The sequence below is a fragment of the Lonchura striata genome, chromosome 11 (assembly GCF_050655825.1).
Source record: "Lonchura striata isolate lonStrDom1 chromosome 11, ASM5065582v1, whole genome shotgun sequence".
In the NCBI taxonomy this organism is placed as follows: Eukaryota; Metazoa; Chordata; class Aves; order Passeriformes; family Estrildidae; genus Lonchura; species Lonchura striata.
The window spans coordinates 11,009,479-11,024,361 of NC_140713.1; the positions used below are offsets into that span (position 1 = coordinate 11,009,479).

The following is a 14,883-nucleotide window of genomic DNA, read 5'->3' on the forward strand; positions in this document are numbered from 1 at the left end:
AGCCTCACAGTGATCTGTGTGTTGCTTTAAATGGCAGGAACACTTCAGGAACTCGGGCAGGCAGCAGTGGGCAGCAGCAGTGCTGGTGGGTGGGTGATGTGCCTGCTGCATTATTACTGTCAGCACCAAATGCTGTGGTGCTCAATGTCCCAGCCAGTTGGTGACATTGGATTTCAGGGCACTCATAAGACAGGTTTGTAGGCAGAAAAATGTTCAGGTGTGCCTTCTTTTTGTGTGAAGGCTCAAGTGGAGCCGTTGAGCGCAGCGGCAGTGGTGCCGGCGGGTGAGCGTGGAGAACTTGGTCTGCGTGCAGCGCATGCAGATGTCCGTGGCCTTGTCTGGGATCCAGGGGGCCGCGGGCTCCCTGCAGGGCTGCCGGCCCGTCTTGGTCAGCAGGTGCTTGATGCACTCCTCCAGGTGGCTGATCCACTCCTTCCTCTCCGTCAGGGAGGCTGCGGAAACCACAAAGGACTTCTTGGAGGTTTTGATCATCCAGCGGTTCTTCATCTGCAAGGTGTCTGGCAGCGTCTCCAGAGTGACATCTTCAAGGGGGATGATGTGCTGGGAGTTGTACTTCCTTTTGTTGATGATGATGCTGCCGTAGACCAGGATGTCGTTGAAAAGGAAAAATATGCGAGGCTTTGGTTTCTTGCGGCATTCTTTGGTTAAAATCCCTTCTCCCAGGAGGACCCTGCCCGGCAAGGCTAAGGGCTGCCCAGAAGCCCCAAAGCAGTTTTCCACAGCAGCAATGCGCTGGCTGTTGATCTCCGTGTTTGCAAGGTGGTCCACCATCTCCAGCTCACTCTGGAGAGAGGAAAACAAAGAGGCAAGTGGTAAAACTGCACCAGGGAGAAGGTGAGTAGCCCAAAACATGAAAAAAGCCGTCATGATGTGAATAAACTCACACAAGTGAAGCCTTTCCTCTGTTCTCCCTGGGCTGACAGTGTTCCAAGTGCATGGCACATCACTCTGCAAACAGTGAGCTCTGCTGGAGGGGAACTGGAATGCAGCACACTCATCTCTGCCACACCTCTTCTCCCAGAGCTTCCTTCTCTAGGGTGAAAAGGCACGAGGCCAAGACAAGCTCTGGCCATGGCAGACCTAAATGGAGTGACCCAGGCTGCAGAAAAAGCTTTCACAGAGAGGCACGGAGTGCTGGTGCTCCTGAAGAGCTGCCTCCCTCGGGGTGCCCTGGAACTGGAGGGAAGGATGTGAATGCTCAGGGCCCCAGAGCCTGGAGGGCACAGGGTGGAGCTGGGCAGTGTTGGGCACAGCCACACTTGTGGGTGTGCACTTGACATTTACTGAGTGCTCTGGCTAGGCTGCAGCCAGAGGGGGAATGCAGGGGCTGCCTCCAGCAGCAGGGGCTGAAACCACTCCCAACCCACCTGCCATGGCACAGCCATGCAGCAGCTGGGCCAAGGGTCTGTTACTTGTCATCAGAGAGGGGAGAGCCTCCATTCCCAGCATGGATCCTCCAGTCCAGTGGATCTGTGCATGGAGAGGAGATGTGCTGCTGCAATAACCACCACATGTTCTTACCTCCTCCCTCATAAATACACAAATTAGGCTGAAGAACAAGCAGGCAGGGCACACTGTTGTGCACAGCTGTGTACCAAACTCCCTGACCAGGCTTTCCTGGACCCTCACCTATCCTGGGATGTGGTCTCTCCACAAATCCCTGGCTGAGGATTTCCTGTGTGAAAGAGCAAGATGAGCACACAAATAATAAAGGAAAAACTCAAATTACAGCTTGGGATCCTTGGTGTGCAAGGACTGTGAATGCAATAATATACTGTCAGGAACATTTGGCACCAGCACCACGAAATGGGCTAAACCAAAGCAGTCCCACCGGTTTCCTTTCCTCATGCTTCTGGGTTATGGAGCTCTTAGCCTGCCTCTTTCATTTTATGTAGTTTAGAAGCATGGCCCAGCCTCTCAAGAACTCATGGTACCTGACATGGCTCTATTTCTAGGGATCTCTGCGCACCTGATTCCAGCAGAGCTCTGAAGGTCTCAGTACCAGGTCTTTCCTCCATCGCTTCCTCAGGCATTTCTTAGCTGCTACAGACAGCCTGCTGCCTTCAGAAATCAACTTGGAAGTATTTAAACATGTAACAAAACAGGGAGGAGAACTGATATGTGAAAATAATTGACTGATTTGTGGTAAAAATTCGGAGAATGAGAAGATCCCTGACATATTTGTCCATTACAATCTGCTAGTTGTGGTAGAGTGAAGCTCTGTCTTTTTCCCAGAGCTGTGTGTGATGCTGAACACACATGGGAATTGCTCATTTCAACAGCAATCTACTGAAGAATTTGTTTCTGTAGAAACTCTGAATCTGTTATAGACCCATGTTTTTTCTGGTTTAACCTGAGATCTCGTTGTCATTTCCATTAACCTTCAGCATTTCCTGTAAGCCGTGATTATTCCAGAATCAAAAGCGAAAGCATTTACTTTTCCCCATGTTTGTCTGTTAACAAAAGTTTTTTTCTCCCCTTGTATTTCAATTATAGCTAGGTTTAGTCTTGGTTGCAGTGGTCAAAAGATAATTTAAAACTTGTTTTGCAGGATTTGGAGACACTGGGATGCCGATTCATGTTTAATGAGTTGTTTTTTATGTTTTTGCAATGAGTCAGGGTAAAGATCTTTTACTTTCAGGCTTAGTTCAGAATTTGAAGATATCATCACCGTGTGCTGTGCTCAATATCTCTACAGCAGCAGGCCAGGCTCAAAAGGTATGATTTTGAGGAAGTGCTGGTTTAGGAGCCAGATGCTGCTCGTGCTTACAGGATGTGTATGGACCAGTGATGAGATGGCCCTCCTTTGCAGATGGACTCCATATCTTGAGTCCTTGTCTGTCCACCAGCTGTTATTGAAATAATGGATGGACTTCTGGCCTGTTCAATCAATGAGGTGATGTCTTCTTGCACACTGTTGTTTGTGAAGTTGTGTTCTTTAGTCTGTCTCAGTGTGGGAGCACCTTGTGTTTGGATTTTCTCCAGTGCTGTTCTCATATTTCTTCTGAAAGGTTGCAGTTCATAGAGAGCTATTGCTGTACAGTTGAGACAGAAGAAATTGTCACCTCACATTCCTGTTTGTCACCATATGATGGCCACCATGATAAAGAGAGCTGCAAGTCGGACATATCTCTGTATCTTCCCAGGTGGGTTTGGAATGTGCTGTGTGGGTGGGATTTTGTGCCATGTCCCTGCACGTGGCAGAGGTGTTCCCTCTTTCCTCAGGGAGAAGCTGTAAGGGGCAGTGAGGACAGCTCAGTGGTGGGGCAGGCTGGGTGCTGGTGAGAATGTCTCCTGTGTGGGCATTTGGGAAGAGGCTGATTTTTCTCCAAGTGGGATAGAGAGTGCAGGGATAGAAGGGCTTTGCTCTGTTCACTAGTGTTCTCTGCAGGACTTAAATTAGAGTGAATATGACAGGAGATCATAGAGATACCTGTAAGAGTTTAGAGAAAATGAGTGCTCTTTGCGAAGTCTTTGCGAGGTTTGAGTGTGATGCTCCCATCCAGAAATAAGCAGGACCCACTCTGCTATGGCAAGAACCTTGTTCAGTCAAGCCAAAGAAGCCCAAATAGATGTTAATTTTGTGAGTGGAAATTTCCTTTGGGGGAGTTATGTGGGGAATGAAATGGTCAGTAATTTAGTATGTAAAAACTACTTTCAGTTTCTTGATTCCCAGTAAGTTTCTGCTTTATCTTGAGGCTGATTAATGAGTTCCAGATTTGCTTGCCACAGATTTGTACACCACCAGGCAGCAGTGTGATTACCACTTTCCTTATGGCCTGGCTGTTTTTTAAACTTTAATCAACTGCACTTTGAATGTGGTTACTAAGGAGTGTTTTATTTATCCAGAGAAACCAAGGGTAGTTGCTCACCTTTGCACTGTGTTGTAGTTACAGAGTTTATGGTAATTGGGAGTGGGGCTGTGGCCAATCCTCATCCCTAATGATCCCCAGCTGCACAGAACAGGTGAGCAGCATTGGAGGCAATGAGACACGGAGTGCCCAGGTGGAGTGGCCAATCACCAAAGGGAACAGGGGGCACACAGGTGTAAGGGGTGTAAGGTGAAGGGTATAAAAGCCTGTGCTGAGGTAGAGGCAGATGCTTGAAGCCTTCTAAAGCTGTGTAGTGTTCTTCTGTGTGTCATAGCAGACTTGACTGCCACATTTGATGACGCTCCTGATGCTTGGGAATTGGGTGGAGACTGAGCCTTGTGTAATGCTGAGAGCAGCAGAGAGACACTGACTGGTACAGGCCTGACCACTATGCACACCCGGAGTACAGGTGAGCCACTGGGACATTATGGGGAACAGCTTGGCTTATCTACACGGAAAGTTTTGTTGAAGAGTAACAGTATGGGGACTTCTGGTTATGCCCTTTGTTGTTTTTCACTATGGGCAAGGTCACCAGATTTTGAGAGTTATGCAAGTACTGCTTTGAGTGTTAGAGCATGGAAAGAGTTTGGGGGAAGATAATGAGATGTGGCACCAAAAGGGGACCAGGTGGCTGCAGATTTGGCTACCACCTGGGCATTGCTCTATGCGACTTTGAACGAGTGGAAAACAGAGCAGGAGAAGAGAGGGCAGGAGGTGGAAGGAGAATTAGAGCCTGAAGAACTGTGCAGGTGGGCCAAGAGCCTGAAGGCAAACCAAGAGCCTGTGTCACCTTTGCCATGTCACCATGGGGACACCTCGCAGTGTTGGCCATGTGGAGGATGGTAATGCTGGTGACTTTGGGCAGCCAGCTATATTCCAGTGCTGGAACCTATTGCTTCAGCTGCAGGCATGTCTGCTCATAAAACATCATTGCATATCTGGTACAATTCTATTGCTTTGGGTAATTGTAGCACTCCCTCAGTTTGAGGGGGCAAAGCTGATTATCTTCCTATCAGTGAGGGCCCTGTGTTGTCAGCTCTCCCAACTTGTGTTGTCCCACCTGTGCTGCAGAGCCTTCATCCTGGAGGGCTTCATGTGAGACCTTGACTGAATTCAGCCCAGAGAGGAGATGCCAATTGTTTTCAGCACTTTGGGTTAGTCTGAGACATGGCACAGAGGTGAGGCACAATCCCAAATCAGTGTCTGAGAGGAGGGAGTGAATCCTGCAGCACTTCAGCCTGCCTGGGGCTGGTGTGACTGACACTCTCAGTGGAAAGCTGCTCACCTTTTGTTAGAAGGGTAAAAACAAACACTTAATTGTCACTTTCCCCATCATTCCTGGGGCTGGCAGTGGGAGCTGTGCCAGTAGTATATTTTGGGGTGTTTCCCCACTGCTGTAGGACAGACAGAGCAGCCATTTGTTCCTGACTTGGAGCTTGAGCCCAATGGGATGAGATAATAAGTGACTCTGGAGCAGAGTGTGTGGCTCTGCCACTGAGCCCTGCTGTGTCATCAGCCTGCCAAGAACCCAAAAGCAAAGTGGTGAAATGGTGAACTTGGATGCTTGCTTTAGACTGGTACAAAAATGAATGGAGGAGTGAGAGAAATCAACCTTTTGATGAATTTCCTGCTGTGCCTCTTTGCAGCTATAGTGTTTATGTGGTCCCTTCCCAAAAGCCAGACCTTTCTTCAGTGTCAGCAGTGTTTGGATCCTGCAGTGACATGGGTGATTTGCAGTCAGCCATCTCAGTGCAAAAAAAGCTTTCTCTGTTGCAGTAGTTAATTTTTAATATGACAAATGGTGTGATACCACTCCACTTTCACTTTGCACAGAGGAGATCTGTTCAGGTGAGACTGTGAAACTGCTTGGCTTGGGCTGAGATCGAATTGCTCACACACTCTGGGGGATGAGGTTTTCTAGGGGCTGAAAAACCCCAAATGCTCATCTGTTCTCCAGTGCTAACATAGCATGTGCAGCGAGTAGTCTGCAACTTGTGTGTCTGTGATTTTATTTTTAATCCTATTGAATACTTTTTGTTTGTTTCTAATTATCCCTGGAAGCCTCAGGGATGATTAGAAACAATTCCTCAGCTGGTGTGCATAGTGGGAAGTATTTATGTGGTGAGCAGCAGCAGCAAGTGAATGAGGTGGAGAAGTTTTGGTCTCAGAGTGCTTGTTCTCAGGGACAGGGCTCTGTCCCTTGCTGAGGAGATGTGACAGCGTTTTACGAGCTGGGGTCCTGTGTCTCTGCTTGCTCCTTTGTGAGACTCTTCTGGCATCTGTGCTCTGAGTCCTGGCTGCCTTATCCATCCACCCCTACATCTCTGCTGGCCTGGCTCCAGAGCACCTGAGCACTGAATGTCCTGTGCCAGGTCTCTCCTCCAACGCTTCCTCAGGCATTTCTTGGTTGCTACATCTAGCCTCCTGCCTTCAGAAATCGGCATGGAAGTGTTTAAACATGTAACAAAACAGGGAGAAGAACTGATATGTGAAAATAATTGACAGATTTGTGGTAAAAATTAGGAGAATGAGAAGATCCCTGACACATTTGTCCAATATAATCAGCTAGGTGTGGTAGAGGGAAGCTCTATTTCCTAGAGGTGTGTGTGTTGTTGGACACACATGGGAATTGCTCAGGCCAACAGCAATGTACTAAAACATTTTTTTTCTGTAGAATTGCTGATTTTTTTTCATCAAACCTTTTTTTTTTTTTCTATTCAACCTGAGGCCAGAAGTCTCATTGCAAGTTGGCAGTTTCACTGACCTTCACTTTCTGCACTGCGTGGTCTTCTGAGAATCTTGTTACACTAGGGTTTTGTTGCCATCAAATTAATTTCATAGGTAGAGTTTTAGTCTTGGTTGCAGTGGTCAGAGGATAACTTAGAATATCTTTTGCAGGATTTGGAGATGCTGAGAGGCTGATCAGTGTCAATGTCAACGATTTGATGACACTCCTCACCCATGTTGCCACAGTGACAGGCATGAAAGCTGCTTTCTCTCATTCTCGACGAGGAGGAATGCTGGCAGGCGGAGGTGCCTTTTTGGGGGGGCTGCTGGGAGGCCCGCCTGGAATTTTTGTAGGTAAGCATGCTTTGTTTCGGAACAAGAGGGTGGATAAATCCCTGAGTGAAGAAATGCAGAGGTGTGGGTTGAAGAGAAGGAGCATTCAGTGTTGAGATTTTCTGCTATGATGGGGGCTGAGGGTGGATAAGCCTTAGCAATGGGGCAGGATAATTTCTCACTAAAATTGATGCTTATTTATGTATTTTAAAAGTCCCTGATATCCATGTCATGATGAACATGGATTTTTTTTTTTTTCTGCTGGGATTCATTATTCCATGTCACTTTGCTTTTCTTCTTGTTGCAGAAAGTTACAGAAAAGCCTAATTCTAGTAGTAAAGGATTGTAACTCTGTAACTCTGGAATTAAGAATTGTCTAGTTTGAAAGCTGCCTTGCTGCTGAAGGCATGTGGGCCCTGGCCCATGGATGTTGAGCAGTTGGATGTCCTGTGAGCAGTTGCAGGAATTTCACAGGCTTCCTGATTTGGGAGCAAATTGCAGTGTGCCTCTGTCAGGTTGAGTTACAAAAACAAGCAAATAATTTGTGAGGAGGGATAACAGAAAATGCAAAGTGGAGCTGTGTATTTACTCCTGTTACAGGTAGAGAACTTAATGAATAGCCAGAATGTTGACAAATAGATGACTGAGGTTATCAGGAACAAAGAAAGGAAATTAAGCTTTTCTAAGACATTTGTAAGCTGAAAATCTGAAGTGAAGGTAATAATGTAAGTGGCCTCATTCTTGAGTGAGAGATGAAGAGAAATACTGAAGTTATTAATGGATGTGTTTTCCCTTTTAAGTGTTTGTTTAAGCTTTCATAGTGTCTCCCATTCAAGCTTGATGTTCTTCAGCCACTGCGTAAGGAAGGCACTGGAACAAGTATACCTATTACTTCATAGGGAAAGGATACAATCATAAGCATCTGTAATAAGAGTAACAAGTCCTGTCTAGACTAAAAGCCATGACTCAATTACAGTGCAGCTAAATCATTGCCCTCTCATTTAACTTTTAAAATTGGAGAGGTAAATAAGCCAAGTAAGTTTAGGGCAGTTAGAGAGACATTTACAATCAAGGGCCCCTTCACTTGCTCAAACAGCCTGGATAGGTGTGGGACTGGTGGCAGGGGTTGTCCCTCTTGCTGCTTTGCACCAGGGATGAGGATGAGTTACCTGCCACGTGCAGCATTGCTGGAGCAGCTTGCAGTCATCATGCTTCCCAAGGACTGGCTGCTCTGAGCAGAGTGGGCTGTGGGTTTGTTGCTTGGGGGAGAAAGTGTGATCGTGTAGCAAGTCTTGTCTCAATGGGCAGGGAGCTTAGACATCAGTACTTCCAGTGGCTTTTGCATTAAATGCCCCTAAATCAGTTATTGATGTTCACATAAAAGTCCCTTAAAGATGAATTCAGCCATCGTAGGCTTTCAAGTATTTCTGTGGTATCGTGGGAAAAATTGCTGAGTAAAAGCTGCAAGTTAAGAGTTTTGTCTAATGAAAAACTGCATCCCTGTGAGTGCACAGATGACTTTTTAGGAGCAGTGGCTGGGCTGGCAGTTGTGGTGGCAGGGTCAGTTCTGCCACCTCTCCATTGTGAGGGTTCTGTCTCTCTCTCCTCTTGGTTCCTTGTGTCTGTCCCAGGCCCTGTGTGCTCCGGGCAGTGCTGGCAGCCCTGTGGGTTGCTGTGCTGCACTCACACTGCTGCTGGAGGGGAGCCCTGGAGGCTGCTGGGCTGCTTTCTCAGCAGCCACAGGCACATCAGCTGTAGATGATCCATCCCTCTGCTCTTGTCCTGGCAGCCTGGGACCTTCCACTTACCCGAGTGTGTCTTGTCCACTGGGGAGGCCGGGGTGTGCACGCGGTAGATGAAAGCCTGAATGTGTCTGATGGGATTGGTCTGTGAGCGCCTGCAGGGGTGGGCTTCAGGTGTGTTGGACAGTGCAATGAGTGACTCTCAAAGAAGCAGAAAGCTTTCACCAGTCTGGGGTATCTGGCAAGAGATTATGGCACTGCTCAGGCAGTTGTTGCTCTGGTGTTTTCCTCGGGCAAGGTTTAATTTAGCAGAAGAGCTTTCCCTAAGAGAGTGTCCCAGGGCGTGTTTTCTTTCTGGTTTCTAGCTTGAAGCCATTAGTGTTGATTGTATAAAGGGTTTCTTTATGATTGCTGTTGATGTAAAGAGTTTTTAAAATCCTTTCTGATGCTTTGAATATTGTGGCTAAATCTAGATATAGCAGGCACAGGTGACAACTCTCTGTTGCTTTCTAATCAAGGTGAGAACATTGTGGGTGAAGGCTGTGGATAGAATTCCAGGCTTGAGCATTTATTGTTAAAGACTAATGATTCCCTGTGTTTCCTAGGAGGAGCAGTTGGTGGATTGATTGGATGGCTCACCTCTGAAGATTTCAAGTCAGTCCCTCAGATTTTAATGGAATTGCCTGCTGCTGAGAAGCAAAAACTCTGTGCTAAAACCCTGGATGTTGTCAAGAACTTAGAGTGGACTGATGCTGCTCAGCTGGTCAAGCTTGTAATGTCAAATTCTACTATCAGAGGCCAGGTATTAGGAGTGCTGGGTGATTTCCTTACCAAAGTGCTAAAAGCAAAAGTCAAGTATGGCAACTAATGCTCTACAGAGCAGGATTTTTATGCTGGGATGCATTTTACTCCACTTGCTGCAAATCTTCAGTGCAAGAATTGCTATATATATATATATAAGTGCTAATTATAAATATATGCTGATCTAAGTAATTTGGAATATTTGAGGTTTTAAATTTTTTATCATTATTGTTATGATTTTTGATTTGTGTGGATTTGTAAGGATAGTATTGGATTACTGCATTAACTTGATACTGACTTGCTATGTAATGTTGGATTGCTGTGCATTAGAATTAATTCTAATTGCTGAAGGGAATCATGCTACTCTTAGGCTAATGCGTGACTTGTGAAAATTTTCAAAGTCTTTTTGTTGTATTTAGGAGACTTGATTTTGTTTGTTCAAGTGCTTTAATTTTTTTCCCTGTGAATGACATGTAAGGTGCCAAAGTAGCAGGCCAATTTGAAGAATTTTACCTGTTGTTTGTTTTAGCCATGCCAAGGAAAGTTTTTTAAGGAAGTACATTACTGTGAACTCAAAAGACTGAATCTGTACTTTATCACTTTTTTATTATAATTCTTGAGTTTTCTATTCATGTAAGAAGTGAAGCAAGTACTTCAACAAGATTTCAAGTAGCAGGAAAACAAACTGTGAACACTTTCAGTTCAATTTTCACCAGGTTCCTGTGCTGTAGAATGGGAGGGTGTGACATTAAAAAAATGAGGAGCTGAATCTGCCAGTTTTCTATGAGCCCTAGGATTAAGGTTGTCATTTGTGCTTTGATTTCTGGATTGAGTCTGTACAGCAGGTCCTCTGTTTCCATTAAAATGTTGATAAGAAGCCTCACAGTGATCTGTGTGTTGCTTTAAATGGCAGGAACACTTCAGGAACTCGGGCAGGCAGCAGTGGGCAGCAGCAGTGCTGGTGGGTGGGTGATGTGCCTGCTGCATTATTACTGTCAGCACCAAATGCTGTGGTGCTCAATGTCCCAGCCAGTTGGTGACATTGGATTTCAGGGCACTCATAAGACAGGTTTGTAGGCAGAAAAATGTTCAGGTGTGCCTTCTTTATGTTATGACGCAAGTGAAGCTGTTCTGCCAAATTCATTTTTGTACCTAAAATTAAGATCTGTCTGTGTGTGTGTGATGGGGTTTTTGTAAGTTAATTTTAAATGGTGTAGCTTTAAACTCTGAAGCTGCTGTTTTATGCATTTGATTAATTTACTTCTGCAGGTAGCATTTGCTTGTGATAAATTCAGTGGATTGCAGGGCAGTTATTGTTCTCAGCATTTGATAACACTTTTTCATTGATGTAAGAAGGAGGTGAAAAAGAACGATAAGTGGGCACTCCTAACTTTGTCAGAGTTTCATTATGCCAAGCCTGAAATCCATGTGGTTTCTTTTTTATTGGCAGATTACACACACTGCTACTTTGAAATGTTTTTACAAGCTATATAAATTTTTGAAATACTATTTTTTAGGAATCCAGTTACTTTTGTTTGTAATTTTCTGGGTATTTCACAAATTAAATTCAATCTTTTGAAAATAACACACTGTTAGCAGTGGCAGATGTTTGAATGATCCAGTGGGATGGAGTTGACATCCTGTGCTCAGCTGTTCAAACCCAGGATGAACAGATCTGACAAGTGATTGTAAAGCAGGCCACAGGAAAAATGGGCATTCTGGTTCATCTGTAGTAGTATTTAGTATTTAAACAGACCTTTACAAGATTCAGTGGTTTCAGACATCAATATCATGACCCCTGTTTTACAGGTATTCATAAATATGAGCCCAAACATAGGTAGTGATTTGATTTTTATCACTTGTATCAGTGTAATAGACATGGATGGAGTTCAGATCATTTTACTCTGGTCCCCTGCTCTCCTGTGAGACTCTAAGAGTATTCTTTGAAATGCTTTTATTATACCCTTAGAAACTGTAAGCCAATTAGAACTACACTCTTAGCCTTTGCTAAGCATCTGTGATGCTGGTTATTAGCCTGGTTTGGTTGTAGATGTGACAGAATCAAGCTAGGTTTTGACTTGCAGATGGTGTATTTTTTAGTTAAAAGGTTTGTTTTTTTTTTTTAAGTTGTGTTTTTTTAAGCTTTCTGATTTCAGAATATAAAGCAACACAAAGTGTTCTGTTAGCAAGAACAGGGAATACGTATGCTTTTTTAAAAGGCAGTCCTGAATTCAGGACTAGCAAATGAGATGTGCCATCTAGTGGCAATTAGATTAATTCTTAAACTCAGCCTCTCAAGGCTGCCTCAGTATCTGGGTAACACAGTTAGTTACCTTTTTCTATGAAAAGTAAGGCTGCATCCTTTTTTTGCTCTTACTCTGTCAAATTTCCACCTTTATTGAATTTGTATTAGACTAAAAATATCAGCCCAGCTACAGCCTAGACTAGAATTTATACACATTCCCTGCAGAAGTTGGCTCTTTGGTGATTATCATATGTGAGCTGTGAAAGCACAAATATTTACTGCAGCTGCATGTCACTTTTAATTATAGTGATAAAATACAGAATCGGGCAGAGGAGGGCAGTTTACTTCTCAATTTCTGAGGGACGAATGGATTTTGTGAGCTGAGCAGCAGCCTGTTTGCAAAGGCAGATTGTCCACAGTGGAACTGGCAAGGCAGTGAGGAGTTTGTTACCTGGAGGGCTGCATTTCTTTGTGCCCCACAAAGGAAGGTGGCTCTTGGCTCGCCCTATTCACATCGCATTTGTCCCCTCTTGGGCAGTATGAAAGCATCAGGGATCAGCGTTCCGTGGGCAGCTTTTGCAAGGCCAGCCCGTGTCCTTGCAGGGCTGCAGAGGCCTTTGCTGGGCAGCAGGTGCCCGCAGGGCTGTCCCTGTCGGGGACACACGCGCCTGGCCTCGTCCTTCCCTGCAGCGCTGCTCTGGGCCCGAGCACGCTTCTGGAGGGAGGCTGAGCGTCCTCCTGCAGCAATGGAGGCCTCGGGACCCCCACCCCGCTCCCCATCCGCTGCCGTGGCGTGAGGGGCGAGGACAGCAGCCGGCTGGTGACAGAGCTGAGCGACAGAAACAGTGGGGTGTGCTCTGTGTCAGTGTTTGATTGTTTCTCAGCCGCTTCCAGCAGTGTGGGGCTGTGTGCTGTGCCTGCTTACACACTGCTGTGCCCTGGCAGAGCTCGTCCCAGCAGTCACAATTACAGCCCCAGCACACGGGGCACAGGTGGTGGAATGACTGCATCACCTGCTGCCACCAACAGTCTCCTCTTCAGGGAGGAAACCCTGTGCTTGAGAGGCCTGGGTGGGCCAGAATAGCTGCTCTTTTGAGGTACAGTTCTGTTTAACACACGTGGCATAAAGCTAGTGACACCCAGAGTGTGTGTCCACATTTCTTTCACATGACGCCCCTCTGATGATTGCAACCCAGTGGAGATGAGCACGCTTTTTCTCACTTTGGTTGGTTTGTGGGAAATTAGGGCTACAAAACTCACTGAAAGGTTATTGGAAGGGGATTGTAATATTCAAAGTCATTAAGCAATTTGATTTTACACAGCTATATTCTCATGGCATACCTGCTCAGGTGGTGTGGCCAGGTTTGCTTGTGCACATGAGGGTGAGTCAAATCCTCACTTCATCTCCTGGTTCTTCTTGATTGTCAACGATTAGCTACCTTTTTGGACAAATATTTTCTTTCTTTTATATCTTTCATATCCTACTGCTGCTGCCCTCCTGCTAGCCTTCCTGTGAGCCCCTTGGCCTGTTGGGCTGACAGGAGGATGGCATATGTGGTTTGCTGAAACTTCTGTGACTGTCCTGCTGTCAGTGCAGGGTCTTGTTCAGGAGCTGCCTGTGCTGTGTTCTCACCAGTGTGGGGCTGGACAGCAGGAGCAAATCCTCCCCTGGATGGAATGGCATCCCTTGCTATCCAGAGAGGCCTCTCTGTTAATTGTTCTTTCACATACACACATTTCCAATCACTTATTCCAAAATTAATACTCCTGTTCAAAACTGTGCAGATTCATGTGGAGATTAAATGTTCCCATTTTTTTCCTTGCAGAGTGGCAGCAGCTCCAGCAGTGCTCCCAGGGTTTGTAGCTGCAGTGGCAGGACCTGCTGAGCTCAGTCTTCATCAGCAGTTTGGCAGCACTGGTGCAGCCAGAGGATGTAAAAGCAATCCATTTTTTTCCCCAAGTAAAAGCTCTTACAGAGAAAGCAGTAGCTTAGGCTGTCACTGCTTGATCAGCTGATGTATAACTCCAGACTAATTGAGTAGCAGCCTTTCAGCTGGGTTAGAAAGCTTTTAAAAAACCAAAGCCCTTTGCATTGAAGTGAACTAAAGCTATTAGCCCCTAATTAAAACATGAGGTTTCATCTTTACCTTTCTAGAGATCACAGAAATCTATGTATTTTTCAGGCTGTAAGCCAGAAATCAAACATTCATCATGTAATTGCAGTAAGTGTGGGCTAATACTTCTCATTAAGTGTGATTTATGAATTCCAGAAGAGCCTACAAGGTAAATATATAAAATTATTCTGAAGTCTGCAAAAATGAAGGTATTAATTTCTTTGGATGACTGTTCAGCAGGAAGAATTTAACATGAACATTGCAGCTTTCAACACTCAGTACAGACACTGCATCTGGACACCTGTACCTTTGCAGTTCCCTCTGAGCCACTGCTCATCTTTCACCCCAGCTCAGCCTTCAGCTGTCAGCAGGGAAAGCAGCCTGACTTTGAGGCAAACCCATTCTGCTGGGCCTCAGAGGATCTGTCACCTTCTCTGCTCTTCTGCTCGTTTGCTGGCTGACCTTGAGTAACTTCCCATCTAGATCCTGAATGTGCTTTTTGTTAAGCATTTTGCAATCTATCAATAGAAAATGATGTGTTACAGAAATGTGATAGCACTGTTCTGTAGCCAATCTCTGATCCTGCAGTCAGGACATGAGCATCAAAGAAGGAATGTAATAAATGTTAGCAGAGGTTCACAGCAATCAGGACAAAGAAGAAACTGCTAAGTTTTGAAATGTAGCTGCTTTCTTTGTGGCAGGGGAGTGAAAGATTTACACTGATGTTTGACCTTAACTAATTAGACCCTGTACAGGAGTGTCTAGCAGGATGCAAATGTTTTGTGTTCCTTATTCCCTGCTCAGCTTCAGTAGGCAGGAATGAATTAGGGTGAAATTAAATCTGTCCTGTGCTCTGACATGCTGCTTTGGAGTAGAGCACTCAGATTACTTTGTACATGTAATCTGAAGACAGAATGAAGGGTGTGTTATTTCAGTATCAGTGAGTGAGATATGATGCATAATCTTTGTAATTTGGGTTCGTTCAAAAAAGCTTTGAAGCTCTTATTTTTACCTGGCCCTGCTGCAGC

General features: G+C 45.4%; 2 protein-coding genes across 9 annotated transcripts in view; one reads left to right on the forward strand and one right to left on the reverse strand.

The window, feature by feature from the left end:
- The window catches only part of LOC144247096 (protein C19orf12 homolog), a 29,291-nt gene extending 18,918 nt beyond the window's left edge, over positions 1 to 10,373 (forward strand). For 3 of the 8 annotated variants that reach the window (XM_085589520.1, XM_085589521.1, XM_085589522.1), the window contains 3 exons: positions 4,171 to 4,302; positions 6,792 to 6,974; positions 9,301 to 10,373. In XM_085589520.1, the coding sequence (XP_085445646.1) occupies positions 4,284 to 4,302; positions 6,792 to 6,974; positions 9,301 to 9,563 (465 nt within the window). In that variant the 5' untranslated portion in view covers positions 4,171 to 4,283 and the 3' untranslated portion in view covers positions 9,564 to 10,373. Of the gene's footprint in view, positions 1 to 2,369; positions 2,740 to 2,821; positions 3,141 to 3,246; positions 4,027 to 4,167; positions 4,303 to 6,791; positions 6,975 to 9,300 lie in introns of those variants that run through there. The other 5 variants (XM_085589527.1, XM_085589525.1, XM_085589526.1 and 2 more) reach the window with 5 other exon arrangements.
- Positions 1 to 14,883, reverse strand: part of LOC144247084 (pleckstrin homology domain-containing family F member 1-like) — a 27,514-nt gene continuing 12,631 nt past the window's right edge. Inside the window, exons 2-3 of the mRNA XM_085589509.1 lie at positions 1,389 to 1,491; positions 1 to 804 (exon numbers count right to left, since the gene is read on the reverse strand). Of these exons, the coding sequence (XP_085445635.1) occupies positions 214 to 804; positions 1,389 to 1,406 (609 nt within the window). The 5' untranslated portion in view covers positions 1,407 to 1,491 and the 3' untranslated portion in view covers positions 1 to 213. The remainder of the gene's footprint in view (positions 805 to 1,388; positions 1,492 to 14,883) is intronic.